Source organism: Sinohyriopsis cumingii, unplaced genomic scaffold (assembly GCF_028554795.1).
Source record: "Sinohyriopsis cumingii isolate HCF-2022 unplaced genomic scaffold, ASM2855479v2 utg003794l, whole genome shotgun sequence".
Classification (NCBI taxonomy): domain Eukaryota; kingdom Metazoa; phylum Mollusca; class Bivalvia; order Unionida; family Unionidae; genus Sinohyriopsis; species Sinohyriopsis cumingii.
This window is the reverse complement of record NW_028316594.1, coordinates 27,139-43,151: the sequence shown is the minus strand read 5'-3', so window position 1 is coordinate 43,151 and position 16,013 is coordinate 27,139. Positions and strand designations below refer to the sequence as shown.

At 37.3% G+C, this 16,013-nt stretch overlaps 1 protein-coding gene and 1 long non-coding RNA gene across 2 annotated transcripts in view; both read left to right on the top strand.

Annotated features, from left to right (window-relative positions):
• The first annotated feature begins 341 nt into the window (after positions 1-341).
• On the top strand, positions 342-10,939 carry LOC149769413 (uncharacterized). The gene is made up of 4 exons (XR_016419157.1): positions 342-411; positions 4,921-4,965; positions 6,322-6,384; positions 10,891-10,939. It is a non-coding gene; the product is annotated as an uncharacterized LOC149769413 (long non-coding RNA).
• A 769-nt stretch (positions 10,940-11,708) lies between these two features.
• Positions 11,709-16,013, top strand: part of LOC149769412 (uncharacterized) — a gene marked incomplete at its 3' end in the record, with an annotated part of 30,436 nt that continues 26,131 nt past the window's right edge. The window contains exons 1-2 of the mRNA XM_089949897.1: positions 11,709-11,737; positions 12,197-12,354. Coding sequence (XP_089806023.1) covers positions 11,709-11,737; positions 12,197-12,354 — 187 coding nt within the window. The remainder of the gene's footprint in view (positions 11,738-12,196; positions 12,355-16,013) is intronic.

The following is a 16,013-nucleotide window of genomic DNA, read 5'->3' as shown; positions in this document are numbered from 1 at the left end:
TGCTTTTCATTTTGACCATCATGAAGATATATCATAAATATTTAGTTAGGTTCCTAATTCTTTAGGTCTCTTTGTTTGGCTCAGAAACGTGAGCAAAACATCGGTCTATCGTTTGGTCAGAGAGAAGCTTAGAATGCGTGCGTTTAGAATTTAAGTAGCATTGAGGCAGACACATAAGATAAGAGTAGTATTATTACTCGACACGAAAGAATTTTGTTCTCATGTTCGCAATTTAATTGTATTATTGTTGCAGCTCTGTGAGCCACCATCGTGTTGTATTCATTAAGACATCTCTGGTTGATGAAATAACCTATGTATTAAACAGTCACTTTCTCTTTCTCTTCACAGAGTGTCCTACAAGCGTCAAAGAACCCATACTAACAACATCCTATGAGTTTTCACCTTCAGCAGGTACTGTGATGAAATCTTGTACTAAACCTCAATATTGTCCTAAAGCATGTTTACTGAAGGAGACTGGAGACAAAATTTATAGCAGATTCTATTCAGCTACTTTCCGTTATAGAACATGCAGAGTCTCTTGAGAGACTCTTGTCGATTGATTGATTGATTGATTGGTTGGTTGGTTGGTTGGTTGGTTGGTTCTTTGGGTGGTTGGTTGGTTGGTTGTATTTTTAACGGTGCACCAGCTCTGTTAGTCTATATAGTGCCATATAAAAGATTATATGTAGGAGAATTTAAAAGTGGTAAAAGGTTTCGTATCGACCAGAGATATAAAACCAAAGAATTGAAGTAAAACGATAAGATGGTAACGGTAATAAATACAATTTTCCCATCAACTGGGATTGGAAATGGTGTATGTTAATGAAGAAAATAAGGGACGATATATACATTGCATTATACTGCTGAAGGTGAAAATATGCAAGTTATAGCTTAGAATAAATGTTTACTTCGTTCAGGAATTTTATAATACAAGTCAATTTTACTGTATCAAGAAGTTCCTTCATGTCATGCACATTGTAGTACTGACCGCGCGTAGGTTGGAGGTGGAAACACTTCATCATAAAGTGCGTTACAGTGAATGGTTCATTGCAAGAAACGCACTCGGATGGGTCTTCGCCTTTTAGTATGTGGAAGTGGGTTATATACGTACGACCAGTTCTAATTCTTCCAATGACCATCTCCTCCCTACGGATGATTCTTTAGAAAGGAATCCATTCTACTAGGGTTGGCTTGATGGCATGAAGTTTGTTATTCACTGCATCATTCCATGATACCTGCTACTTCTGACGTAAAGACTCTTTACTACTAGGTTTAAAATCAGTATACTGTATTTTAAAATCAGATGGTTCTAGGGATAGGGCCATTTTAGGAGCACGATCTACTTTTTCATTACGTTTAATACCAATATTGCGAGGTACCCAACAGTATAATATACTGTGGGAGGTACTCAGCTGAGTATTTTTGACAAGAATATTGGTCAATAAATGGTTTGCCAGTTTTCTATTGTGTTGTGACTGATGTACTGTCAGTGAGTCGTTGAATATGATGTTGTTTAAAATACGTTTGTTTTCGATTTACTACAGATGAAGGTCTATTGCTCTGATTTCAGCTGAAAAAATTCATGTGCTATTTTGTAAGCGAACTCTTGTTGTGTGTTTTCCACTAAGGGAAACTGCAGCAGCCTTTTCCTCACCCTTTGATCCATCAGTATAAATTCTTCTGTAGTATGTTAAATTGGGTGAGGAGTTCATGGTAAGAGTTGGCAGATGGAAGGGTTTGTTTCAGTTCTTTCTTCATCGAAGGGTTTGTTTCAGATCTTTCTTCATCGTCTAGCCTAAAATGTAATTTTGGTTGTTTAAATAGAGAGGGAGGTATTTCGGAGATGGACGTTTTCTGAATTTCAGAAAGATCAATTCTCGTAAGGTGAAATCTGGATGACATTATAATGCCAAGGGAAGGTATGGCGTTTGGTTTGTTTTTGCACAAGGTTTTGTATTTGGGTTGGAAAACAGCCGATGAAGCAAGAGTCAGAGGGTTTGATCTTAATTTGAGAGCATACCGTGCAGAGAGCATTTCTCGACGATGTGATAAAGGTGGTTCGTTCGCTTCAGTGAGAAGGCTTTCACACCGGGATGTCTTAAATGCTCCTAGAGCGAGTCTTATTCATTGATGATGAATTGGGTCAAGCATCTTCAAATATGGCTTCCTAGCTGAACCATGAACAACGCAACCATAGTCCAGTTTGGAGCAAATAAACGTTCTATATAAATTGAGGAGGAATTTTCTATCAGCACCCCAGTAACTGTGCGCTACTACTTTAAGTAGCTCTAGAGGTTTCAAGCATTTAGCTTTCAAAGTCTTAAGGTGCGGAGTAAAAGTCAGTATTCTGCCGAAAATAATACCTAAAATCTATGTATCCTTAACAACTGGATTAGGTGTTCCTCCGAAGTGAGTTTAAGTTCATCATGATGTCTTCGTAAATGACAGAAATGCATGCACACCGTTTTTTGACTTCGAGAATTTAAAACCGTTAGTACTCGCCCAAGTTTTGAATCTTGTTGATATTTTGCTGAAGTTGTCTATCAATTGTATGCATGTGCTTTGAACGAAAACATATTAGAAAATCATCAACCTATAAGGAGCTAAACACTTGGTGATACTATTGATCTTGATGTTGAAAAGCGTCGCAAATAAAATACTGCCTAGGTGTACACAAATCTCTTGTTATGGGCATTATAATCACCGAGTAAAAACACAAATGGCGCGGAAAGTTGTTGAACAGGATTGTCTAATTCCTTTGCTAATAGGTTGGTGTTTGGTGGTATATAAATAGAAGGAAAGGTAATGACTCGGTTCAGAGTAACATTTACAGCAATGACCTGCATGGGCAACACACAGGACCTCTGGAGCATCTCTCTTCGTGGTGACCGTACTTCTGGCACTTGAAACAACATAGAGGGTTTGGAATATACACTTCAACTTTAACCTGCAAAAAGCCAACTTTGACTACCTTAGGTTGTGTTGGTGTGTTGAAGGTAAGCATGATGGCAATCGTGTCCTGCACTTGTGTGCCGCGTTTGATACGAATTGGACGAATTGCAGTAACACCTTGATTCCTCATTCACTCGACGATTTCAGTGTCGCTGACTCCTGCGAGGTCTCTGCAGCGAATGACACCTTTGGATGAATCGAGTGTCGAATGAGCGAAAGTAGTAACTGAAATATTATAAATGTCTGAATTTTTTCATATTCACAGTCTGCACTTTGCGATCATATTCAAGGATCTAGCTACCCGATTTCAGTTTTCACTCTTTTTGGAGTGCCGACTAGGCCAAGAATAGTCTATTCTACTATAAATGGTGATAGCACAATTATTGGTTTTGTAGGATCTTTTGACTGAATAACCATGAAGTGTAGGAATGATTCCACGCTGCATGGTTCGTCATCCGAGTCTGTTAAAGTTTTAGAATGTTTCAGCTGAGTTTTGGTTTTGTTTTCCATTATGTTTCTTTTATATTCATCACCCATGTTCACCCACCCGCCGAGGAGTCCAACAACGGGAAACTTTCAAGTGCCAGGGATACATAGGTAGTATACTCGGCAAGTAAAATATACCTTCCGATTGACCCGTTAAGCCACTGATTTCTAGGAAGTCTTCTGAGAGTAGGAAAAAGGAAAAACAAAAGGGTAGACAGTATGGGCAATGGTTGTATCAAGAGGGATACATGGAGAATGATAGAGAAAGCGAGCAAATAAATTAAGACCTCCTAAGGCATCGCGTGACCAGTCGATTTGTTATGATCGGGCCCTCCCTACCACCCGCCTAGAAGAAGTAGAGACTAAAGTAGTGTATTGCATGGGAAAGTCTCTGCTCAACTTCCGGGATCCTTTACTCCTCGGACACCGGAAGCAATCCACGGCAAACTGATTGCCTCTTCTTAGTCGCTTGTTGTGCCACGTAGTGAGGACACGTCGGGCCAATTCTACAAAACATGTCACGACCATCAGAAGACAACATATTTACAACGCACGTCATAAAACATTTTTCTTGGCTCATACTGTATAAAGCAATACGTTTATGAAGTTTATTCTGCATGTTTTACATGAAACATTTGGAGATAAAAAATAAGAATTTTATTTGCTTAGACACGAAAGCTCGTTATACAATTTTCAATATTTCCTATGCATGCAAAGTCCACGCATTGTCTATTCTGTCTGTGTTCTTTTCATGATATTATCAATTTCCCTGAACGTGCACTTGATGTTGATTTGTACGGTCTTGTTGAAATGTTGCTAATATAACCGGTGGAATTATGTATTCTTTATATATATTAAAACATTAAGTTTTGACGTGATCAGAGTAATAATTCAGTGTTAAGTTTTGGCTTAGAAACGTGTGTTTGTCTGTTTTTGCCCTCTTCTCGCCATCTCCTGGATATAAAAAAAGACGTTTCACAATTAGAATGCAAGGTTTTAGTTGAATATCTGTTTCAAGTTTATCCAAACATCACTCTTGTATAATTCAATTTTGAACGGAAATTTCACATTTCAGCAATTGCCCACATTTGTTTCTCTATCTCCATCCAAACAGAAATTTTGACAGTACTCAAAGAAAATTTGAAAACACGACACCGATGGATGAAAAGCATTTGTTGACAATTTTTAATAAATCAATTTATCTCTTTGTTGCAATTTTATACTGTATTCTTTGGTAAATTTGGTTCGTATTGATATTCATCTCTAGCAAGAGCCAACAAATTTATTTAATGAAAGAAGCAAAATGAGAAACTATGACATCAATAAATGACAATTATTTGTGACAAGTTCTTATAAAATGACTAAATTTCTTAGTTCAAATTATATGAGGCATTATTTTGTGCTATTGTGAAATATTTAAACTGAACAGCAACAAAGCGAGCTTCAAAAGTACGAATATAATATTTCCTTTATTCTCCACAGCTGAAGGTGCAGACGCAGATAACTTTGTTTCTGAAGAATTAAAAGGTAATGCTAAGGGAAATGATTAATGATGTGTATAACATCATATATTAACAATAAAGCTTTTACATTGTAAAATGTAAAAAGAATGTTCCTTAGTAATGTCCATTGGTTAGGCTTGATATTAAACTTGATATGGCTAGACATTCATAAGAATGAAGATAAGTACTCTGGGTGACGATTTCCCTTATACTTGTTCAAATAACAAAATAAATCATATAAGAGCATTTTATAAGGTCGCATAGATAAACTGTACAAGTACCTTATTTGTCCATATGTAATGAATCATATATGTTTGTATTGAAGCATTGAGAACGTACATTCACACTAAAAGTTCAAGAACCATGAAAACATTAACAACAAACTATGTTATATAAGCATTGTGGTAGAATGCATGGCCTTCTGAAACGATGTTTTATGTGGAATTGCTTATAACGATCCACGTCGGTAAAAACAAATACTTAAATACAACCTATGATGCAGAATCCTCTGCACAGTAGAGAAAGAGTTCAGAGAGATTTTAATACCTTTAAACGTAAGCCCAGTGACAAATAACCACTACATCAGCATTCAATGAAATCAAACTCTCATTTCGTTCACTTTCAAGAGGATGAAATGCTAATCTCACTTTATTGTTCATATCTGTATAGTTTTCATTTAATCCAAATGGTAGAAAACTACTCTTCAAGTTTGTCCTATCCGAACGACTTGATTTCCACATTTCTTTTCAAGTATCTCTCTTAGGTAGGCCATCTTCTCTTCATTAACATTCTTCAGAAATGTATGTGGTTAGTTCCTTGCAAGATTGGTACTTACTATCAACATTCCAGTTCTATTGATATATAACCATATCCTTTATTCGCATGAACATTAATCCACCATTGTTCTGTTTAGGACTCTAAATTGATGAATCTTATAAGTTTAGTATCCGATCTGTGAGCACAACTTCCTTGCATAGGTCTTGATGTTTCATTTTTGAAATACAGATTTGTACCTTTAATTTGACGTATGATCTGCTTTTCATTTTGACCATCATGAAGATATATCATAAATATTTAGTTAGGTTCCTAATTCTTTAGGTCTCTTTGTTTGGCTCAGAAACGTGAGCAAAACATCGGTCTATCGTTTGGTCAGAGAGAAGCTTAGAATGCGTGCGTTTAGAATTTAAGTAGCATTGAGGCAGACACATAAGATAAGAGTAGTATTATTACTCGACACGAAAGAATTTTGTTCTCATGTTCGCAATTTAATTGTATTATTGTTGCAGCTCTGTGAGCCACCATCGTGTTGTATTCATTAAGACATCTCTGGTTGATGAAATAACCTATGTATTAAACAGTCACTTTCTCTTTCTCTTCACAGAGTGTCCTACAAGCGTCAAAGAACCCATACTAACAACATCCTATGAGTTTTCACCTTCAGCAGGTACTGTGATGAAATCTTGTACTAAACCTCAATATTGTCCTAAAGCATGTTTACTGAAGGAGACTGGAGACAAAATTTATAGCAGATTCTATTCAGCTACTTTCCGTTATAGAACATGCAGAGTCTCTTGAGAGACTCTTGTCGATTGATTGATTGATTGATTGGTTGGTTGGTTGGTTGGTTGGTTGGTTCTTTGGGTGGTTGGTTGGTTGGTTGTATTTTTAACGGTGCACCAGCTCTGTTAGTCTATATAGTGCCATATAAAAGATTATATGTAGGAGAATTTAAAAGTGGTAAAAGGTTTCGTATCGACCAGAGATATAAAACCAAAGAATTGAAGTAAAACGATAAGATGGTAACGGTAATAAATACAATTTTCCCATCAACTGGGATTGGAAATGGTGTATGTTAATGAAGAAAATAAGGGACGATATATACATTGCATTATACTGCTGAAGGTGAAAATATGCAAGTTATAGCTTAGAATAAATGTTTACTTCGTTCAGGAATTTTATAATACAAGTCAATTTTACTGTATCAAGAAGTTCCTTCATGTCATGCACATTGTAGTACTGACCGCGCGTAGGTTGGAGGTGGAAACACTTCATCATAAAGTGCGTTACAGTGAATGGTTCATTGCAAGAAACGCACTCGGATGGGTCTTCGCCTTTTAGTATGTGGAAGTGGGTTATATACGTACGACCAGTTCTAATTCTTCCAATGACCATCTCCTCCCTACGGATGATTCTTTAGAAAGGAATCCATTCTACTAGGGTTGGCTTGATGGCATGAAGTTTGTTATTCACTGCATCATTCCATGATACCTGCTACTTCTGACGTAAAGACTCTTTACTACTAGGTTTAAAATCAGTATACTGTATTTTAAAATCAGATGGTTCTAGGGATAGGGCCATTTTAGGAGCACGATCTACTTTTTCATTACGTTTAATACCAATATTGCGAGGTACCCAACAGTATAATATACTGTGGGAGGTACTCAGCTGAGTATTTTTGACAAGAATATTGGTCAATAAATGGTTTGCCAGTTTTCTATTGTGTTGTGACTGATGTACTGTCAGTGAGTCGTTGAATATGATGTTGTTTAAAATACGTTTGTTTTCGATTTACTACAGATGAAGGTCTATTGCTCTGATTTCAGCTGAAAAAATTCATGTGCTATTTTGTAAGCGAACTCTTGTTGTGTGTTTTCCACTAAGGGAAACTGCAGCAGCCTTTTCCTCACCCTTTGATCCATCAGTATAAATTCTTCTGTAGTATGTTAAATTGGGTGAGGAGTTCATGGTAAGAGTTGGCAGATGGAAGGGTTTGTTTCAGTTCTTTCTTCATCGAAGGGTTTGTTTCAGATCTTTCTTCATCGTCTAGCCTAAAATGTAATTTTGGTTGTTTAAATAGAGAGGGAGGTATTTCGGAGATGGACGTTTTCTGAATTTCAGAAAGATCAATTCTCGTAAGGTGAAATCTGGATGACATTATAATGCCAAGGGAAGGTATGGCGTTTGGTTTGTTTTTGCACAAGGTTTTGTATTTGGGTTGGAAAACAGCCGATGAAGCAAGAGTCAGAGGGTTTGATCTTAATTTGAGAGCATACCGTGCAGAGAGCATTTCTCGACGATGTGATAAAGGTGGTTCGTTCGCTTCAGTGAGAAGGCTTTCACACCGGGATGTCTTAAATGCTCCTAGAGCGAGTCTTATTCATTGATGATGAATTGGGTCAAGCATCTTCAAATATGGCTTCCTAGCTGAACCATGAACAACGCAACCATAGTCCAGTTTGGAGCAAATAAACGTTCTATATAAATTGAGGAGGAATTTTCTATCAGCACCCCAGTAACTGTGCGCTACTACTTTAAGTAGCTCTAGAGGTTTCAAGCATTTAGCTTTCAAAGTCTTAAGGTGCGGAGTAAAAGTCAGTATTCTGCCGAAAATAATACCTAAAATCTATGTATCCTTAACAACTGGATTAGGTGTTCCTCCGAAGTGAGTTTAGGTTCATCATGATGTCTTCGTAAATGACAGAAATGCATGCACACCGTTTTTTGAGTTCAAGAATTTAAAACCGTTAGTACTGGCCCAAGTTTTGAATCTTGTTGATATTTTGCTGAAGTTGTCTATCAATTGTATGCATGTGCTTTGATGGAAAACATTAGAAAATCAACAACCTATAAGGAGCCAAACACTTGGTGATACTATTGATCTTGATGTTGAAAAGCGTCACAAATAAAATACTGCCCAGGTGTACACAAATCTCTTGTTATGGGCATTATAATCACCGAGTAAAAACACAAATGGCGCGGAAAGTTGGTGAACAGGATTGTCTAATTCCTTTGCTAATAGGTTGGTGTTTGGTGGTATATAAATAGAAGGAAAGGTAATGACTCGGTTCAGAGTAACATTTACAGCAATGACCTGCATGGGCCACACACAGGACCTCTGGAGCATCTCTCTTCGTGGTGACCGTACTTCTGGCACTTGAAACAACATAGAGGGTTTGGAATATACACTTCAACTTTAACCTGCAAAAAGCCAACTTTGACTACCTTAGGTTGTGTTGGTGTGTTGAAGGTAAGCATGATGGCAATCGTGTCCTGCACTTGTGTGCCGCGTTTGATACGAATTGGACGAATTGCAGTAACACCTTGATTCCTCATTCACTCGACGATTTCAGTGTCGCTGACTCCTGCGAGGTCTCTGCAGCGAATGACACCTTTGGATGAATCGAGTGTCGAATGAGCGAAAGTAGTAACTGAAATATTATAAATGTCTGAATTTTTTCATATTCACAGTCTGCACTTTGCGATCATATTCAAGGATCTAGCTACCCGATTTCAGTTTTCACTCTTTTTGGAGTGCCGACTAGGCCAAGAATAGTCTATTCTACTATAAATGGTGATAGCACAATTATTGGTTTTGTAGGATCTTTTGACTGAATAACCATGAAGTGTAGGAATGATTCCACGCTGCATGGTTCGTCATCCGAGTCTGTTAAAGTTTTAGAATGTTTCAGCTGAGTTTTGGTTTTGTTTTCCATTATGTTTCTTTTATATTCATCACCCATGTTCACCCACCCGCCGAGGAGTCCAACAACGGGAAACTTTCAAGTGCCAGGGATACATAGGTAGTATACTCGGCAAGTAAAATATACCTTCCGATTGACCCGTTAAGCCACTGATTTCTAGGAAGTCTCCTGAGAGTAGGAAAAAGGAAAAACAAAAGGGTAGACAGTATGGGCAATGGTTGTATCAAGAGGGATACATGGAGAATGATAGAGAAAGCGAGCAAATAAATTAAGACCTCCTAAGGCATCGCGTGACCAGTCGATTTGTCATGATCGGGCCCTCCCTACCACCCGCCTAGAAGAAGTAGAGACTAAAGTAGTGTATTGCATGGGAAAGTCTCTGCTCAACTTCCGGGATCCTTTACTCCTCGGACACCGGAAGCAATCCACGGCAAACTGATCGCCTCTTCTTAGTCGCTTGTTATGCCACGTAGTGAGGACACGTCGGGCCAATTCTACAAAACATGTCACGACCATCAGAAGACAACATATTTACAACGCACGTCATAAAACATTTTTCTTGGCTCATACTGTATAAAGCAATACGTTTATGAAGTTTATTCTGCATGTTTTACATGAAACATTTGGAGATAAAAAATAAGAATTTTATTTGCTTAGACACGAAAGCTCGTTATACAATTTTCAATATTTCCTATGCATGCAAAGTCCACGCATTGTCTATTCTGTCTGTGTTCTTTTCATGATATTATCAATTTCCCTGAACGTGCACTTGATGTTGATTTGTACGGTCTTGTTGAAATGTTGCTAATATAACCGGTGGAATTATGTATTCTTTATATATATTAAAACATTAAGTTTAGACGTGATCAGAGTAATAATTCAGTGTTAAGTTTTGGCTTAGAAACGTGTGTTTGTCTGTTTTTGCCCTCTTCTCGCCATCTCCTGGATATAAAAAAGACGTTTCACAATTAGAATGCAAGGTTTTAGTTGAATATCTGTTTCAAGTTTATCCAAACATCACTCTTGTATAATTCAATTTTGAACGGAAATTTCACATTTCAGCAATTGACTACTTTTGTTTCTCTATCAACATTGAAGCAGAAATTTTCACGGTACTCAAAGAAAATTTGAAAACACGACACCGATGGATGAAAAGCATTTGTTGACAATTTTTAATAAATCAATTTATCCCTTTGTTGCAATTTTATACTGTATTCTTTGGTAAATTTGGTTCGTATTGATATTCATCTCTAGCAAGAGCCAACAAATTTATTTAATGAAAGAAGCAAAATGAGAAACTATGACATCAATAAATGACAATTATTTGTGACAAGTTCTTATAAAATGACTAAATTTCTTAGTTCAAATTATATGAGGTATTATTTTGTGCTATTGTGAAATATATAAACTGAACAGCAACAAAGCGAGCTTCAAAAGTACGAATATAATACTTCCTTTATTCTCCACAGCTGAAGGTGCAGACGCAGATAACTTTGTTTCTGAAGAATTAAAAGGTGATGCTAAGGGAAAGGATTAATGATGTGTATAACATCATATATTAACAATAAAGCTTTTACATTGTAAAATGTAAAAAGAATGTTCCTTAGTAATGTTCATTGGTTAGGCTTGATATTAAACTTGATATGGCTAGACATTCATAAGAATGAAGATAAATACTCTGGGTGACGATTTCCCTTATACTTGTTCAAATAACAAAATAAATCATATAAGAGCATTTTATAAGGTCGCATAGATAAACTGTACAAGTACCTTATTTGTCCATATGTAATGAGTCATATATGTTTGTATTGAAGCATTGAGAACGTACATTCACACTAAAAGTTCAAGAACCATGAAAACATTAACAACAAACTATGTTATATAAGCATTGTGGTAGAATGCATGGCCTTCTGAAACGATGTTTTATGTGGAATTGCTTATAACGATCCACGTCGGTAAAAACAAATACTTAAATACAACCTATGATGCAGAATCCTCTGCACAGTAGAGAAAGAGTTCAGAGAGATTTTAATACCTTTAAACGTAAGCCCAGTGACAAACAACCACTACATCAACATACAATGAAATCAAACTGTCATTTCGTTCACTTTCAAGAGGATGAAATGCTAATCTCACTTTATTGTTCATATCTGTATAGTTTTCATTTAATCCAAATGGTAGAAAACTACTCTTCAAGTTTGTCCTATCCGAACGACTTGATTTCCACATTTCTTTTCAAGTATCTCTCTTAGGTAGGCCATCTTCTCTTCATTAACATTCTTCAGAAATGTATGTGGTTAGTTCCTTGCAAGATTGGTACTTACTATCAACATTCCAGTTCTATTGATATATAACCATTTCCTTTATTCGCATGAACTTTAATCCACGATTGTTCTGTTTAGGACTCTAAATTGATGAATCTTATAAGTTTAGTATCCGATCTGTGAGCACAACTTCCTTGCATAGGTCTAGATGTTTCATTTTTGAAATACAGATTTGTACCTTTAATTTGACTTATGATCTGCTTTTCATTTTGACCATCATGAAGATATATCATAAATATTTAGTTAGGTTCCTAATTCTTTAGGTCTCTTTGTTTGGCTCAGAAACGTGAGCAAAACATCGGTCTATCGTTTGGTCAGAGAGAAGCTTAGAATGCGTGCGTTTAGAATTTAAGTAGCATTGAGGCAGACACATAAGATAAGAGTAGTATTATTACTCGACACGAAAGAATTTTGTTCTCATGTTCGCAATTTAATTGTATTATTGTTGCAGCTCTGTGAGCCACCATCGTGTTGTATTCATTAAGACATCTCTGGTTGATGAAATAACCTATGTATTAAACAGTCACTTTCTCTTTCTCTTCACAGAGTGTCCTACAAGCGTCAAAGAACCCATACTAACAACATCCTATGAGTTTTCACCTTCAGCAGGTACTGTGATGAAATCTTGTACTAAACCTCAATATTGTCCTAAAGCATGTTTACTGAAGGAGACTGGAGACAAAATTTATAGCAGATTCTATTCAGCTACTTTCCGTTATAGAACATGCAGAGTCTCTTGAGAGACTCTTGTCGATTGATTGATTGATTGATTGGTTGGTTGGTTGGTTGGTTGGTTGGTTCTTTGGGTGGTTGGTTGGTTGGTTGTATTTTTAACGGTGCACCAGCTCTGTTAGTCTATATAGTGCCATATAAAAGATTATATGTAGGAGAATTTAAAAGTGGTAAAAGGTTTCGTATCGACCAGAGATATAAAACCAAAGAATTGAAGTAAAACGATAAGATGGTAACGGTAATAAATACAATTTTCCCATCAACTGGGATTGGAAATGGTGTATGTTAATGAAGAAAATAAGGGACGATATATACATTGCATTATACTGCTGAAGGTGAAAATATGCAAGTTATAGCTTAGAATAAATGTTTACTTCGTTCAGGAATTTTATAATACAAGTCAATTTTACTGTATCAAGAAGTTCCTTCATGTCATGCACATTGTAGTACTGACCGCGCGTAGGTTGGAGGTGGAAACACTTCATCATAAAGTGCGTTACAGTGAATGGTTCATTGCAAGAAACGCACTCGGATGGGTCTTCGCCTTTTAGTATGTGGAAGTGGGTTATATACGTACGACCAGTTCTAATTCTTCCAATGACCATCTCCTCCCTACGGATGATTCTTTAGAAAGGAATCCATTCTACTAGGGTTGGCTTGATGGCATGAAGTTTGTTATTCACTGCATCATTCCATGATACCTGCTACTTCTGACGTAAAGACTCTTTACTACTAGGTTTAAAATCAGTATACTGTATTTTAAAATCAGATGGTTCTAGGGATAGGGCCATTTTAGGAGCACGATCTACTTTTTCATTACGTTTAATACCAATATTGCGAGGTACCCAACAGTATAATATACTGTGGGAGGTACTCAGCTGAGTATTTTTGACAAGAATATTGGTCAATAAATGGTTTGCCAGTTTTCTATTGTGTTGTGACTGATGTACTGTCAGTGAGTCGTTGAATATGATGTTGTTTAAAATACGTTTGTTTTCGATTTACTACAGATGAAGGTCTATTGCTCTGATTTCAGCTGAAAAAATTCATGTGCTATTTTGTAAGCGAACTCTTGTTGTGTGTTTTCCACTAAGGGAAACTGCAGCAGCCTTTTCCTCACCCTTTGATCCATCAGTATAAATTCTTCTGTAGTATGTTAAATTGGGTGAGGAGTTCATGGTAAGAGTTGGCAGATGGAAGGGTTTGTTTCAGTTCTTTCTTCATCGAAGGGTTTGTTTCAGATCTTTCTTCATCGTCTAGCCTAAAATGTAATTTTGGTTGTTTAAATAGAGAGGGAGGTATTTCGGAGATGGACGTTTTCTGAATTTCAGAAAGATCAATTCTCGTAAGGTGAAATCTGGATGACATTATAATGCCAAGGGAAGGTATGGCGTTTGGTTTGTTTTTGCACAAGGTTTTGTATTTGGGTTGGAAAACAGCCGATGAAGCAAGAGTCAGAGGGTTTGATCTTAATTTGAGAGCATACCGTGCAGAGAGCATTTCTCGACGATGTGATAAAGGTGGTTCGTTCGCTTCAGTGAGAAGGCTTTCACACCGGGATGTCTTAAATGCTCCTAGAGCGAGTCTTATTCATTGATGATGAATTGGGTCAAGCATCTTCAAATATGGCTTCCTAGCTGAACCATGAACAACGCAACCATAGTCCAGTTTGGAGCAAATAAACGTTCTATATAAATTGAGGAGGAATTTTCTATCAGCACCCCAGTAACTGTGCGCTACTACTTTAAGTAGCTCTAGAGGTTTCAAGCATTTAGCTTTCAAAGTCTTAAGGTGCGGAGTAAAAGTCAGTATTCTGCCGAAAATAATACCTAAAATCTATGTATCCTTAACAACTGGATTAGGTGTTCCTCCGAAGTGAGTTTAGGTTCATCATGATGTCTTCGTAAATGACAGAAATGCATGCACACCGTTTTTTGAGTTCAAGAATTTAAAACCGTTAGTACTGTCCCAAGTTTTGAATCTTGTTGATATTTTGCTGAAGTTGTCTATCAATTGTATGCATGTGCTTTGATGGAAAACATATTAGAAAATCAACAACCTATAAGGAGCCAAACACTTGGTGATACTATTGATCTTGATGTTGAAAAGCGTCACAAATAAAATACTGCCCAGGTGTACACAAATCTCTTGTTATGGGCATTATAATCACCGAGTAAAAACACAAATGGCGCGGAAAGTTGGTGAACAGGATTGTCTAATTCCTTTGCTAATAGGTTGGTGTTTGGTGGTATATAAATAGAAGGAAAGGTAATGACTCGGTTCAGAGTAACATTTACAGCAATGACCTGCATGGGCCACACACAGGACCTCTGGAGCATCTCTCTTCGTGGTGACCGTACTTCTGGCACTTGAAACAACATAGAGGGTTTGGAATATACACTTCAACTTTAACCTGCAAAAAGCCAACTTTGACTACCTTAGGTTGTGTTGGTGTGTTGAAGGTAAGCATGATGGCAATCGTGTCCTGCACTTGTGTGCCGCGTTTGATACGAATTGGACGAATTGCAGTAACACCTTGATTCCTCATTCACTCGACGATTTCAGTGTCGCTGACTCCTGCGAGGTCTCTGCAGCGAATGACACCTTTGGATGAATCGAGTGTCGAATGAGCGAAAGTAGTAACTGAAATATTATAAATGTCTGAATTTTTTCATATTCACAGTCTGCACTTTGCGATCATATTCAAGGATCTAGCTACCCGATTTCAGTTTTCACTCTTTTTGGAGTGCCGACTAGGCCAAGAATAGTCTATTCTACTATAAATGGTGATAGCACAATTATTGGTTTTGTAGGATCTTTTGACTGAATAACCATGAAGTGTAGGAATGATTCCACGCTGCATGGTTCGTCATCCGAGTCTGTTAAAGTTTTAGAATGTTTCAGCTGAGTTTTGGTTTTGTTTTCCATTATGTTTCTTTTATATTCATCACCCATGTTCACCCACCCGCCGAGGAGTCCAACAACGGGAAACTTTCAAGTGCCAGGGATACATAGGTAGTATACTCGGCAAGTAAAATATACCTTCCGATTGACCCGTTAAGCCACTGATTTCTAGGAAGTCTCCTGAGAGTAGGAAAAAGGAAAAACAAAAGGGTAGACAGTATGGGCAATGGTTGTATCAAGAGGGATACATGGAGAATGATAGAGAAAGCGAGCAAATAAATTAAGACCTCCTAAGGCATCGCGTGACCAGTCGATTTGTCATGATCGGGCCCTCCCTACCACCCGCCTAGAAGAAGTAGAGACTAAAGTAGTGTATTGCATGGGAAAGTCTCTGCTCAACTTCCGGGATCCTTTACTCCTCGGACACCGGAAGCAATCCACGGCAAACTGATCGCCTCTTCTTAGTCGCTTGTTATGCCACGTAGTGAGGACACGTCGGGCCAATTCTACAAAACATGTCACGACCATCAGAAGACAACATATTTACAACGCACGTCATAAAACATTTTTCTTGGCTCATACTGTATAAAGCAATACGTTTATGAAGTTTATTCTGCATGTTTTACATGAAA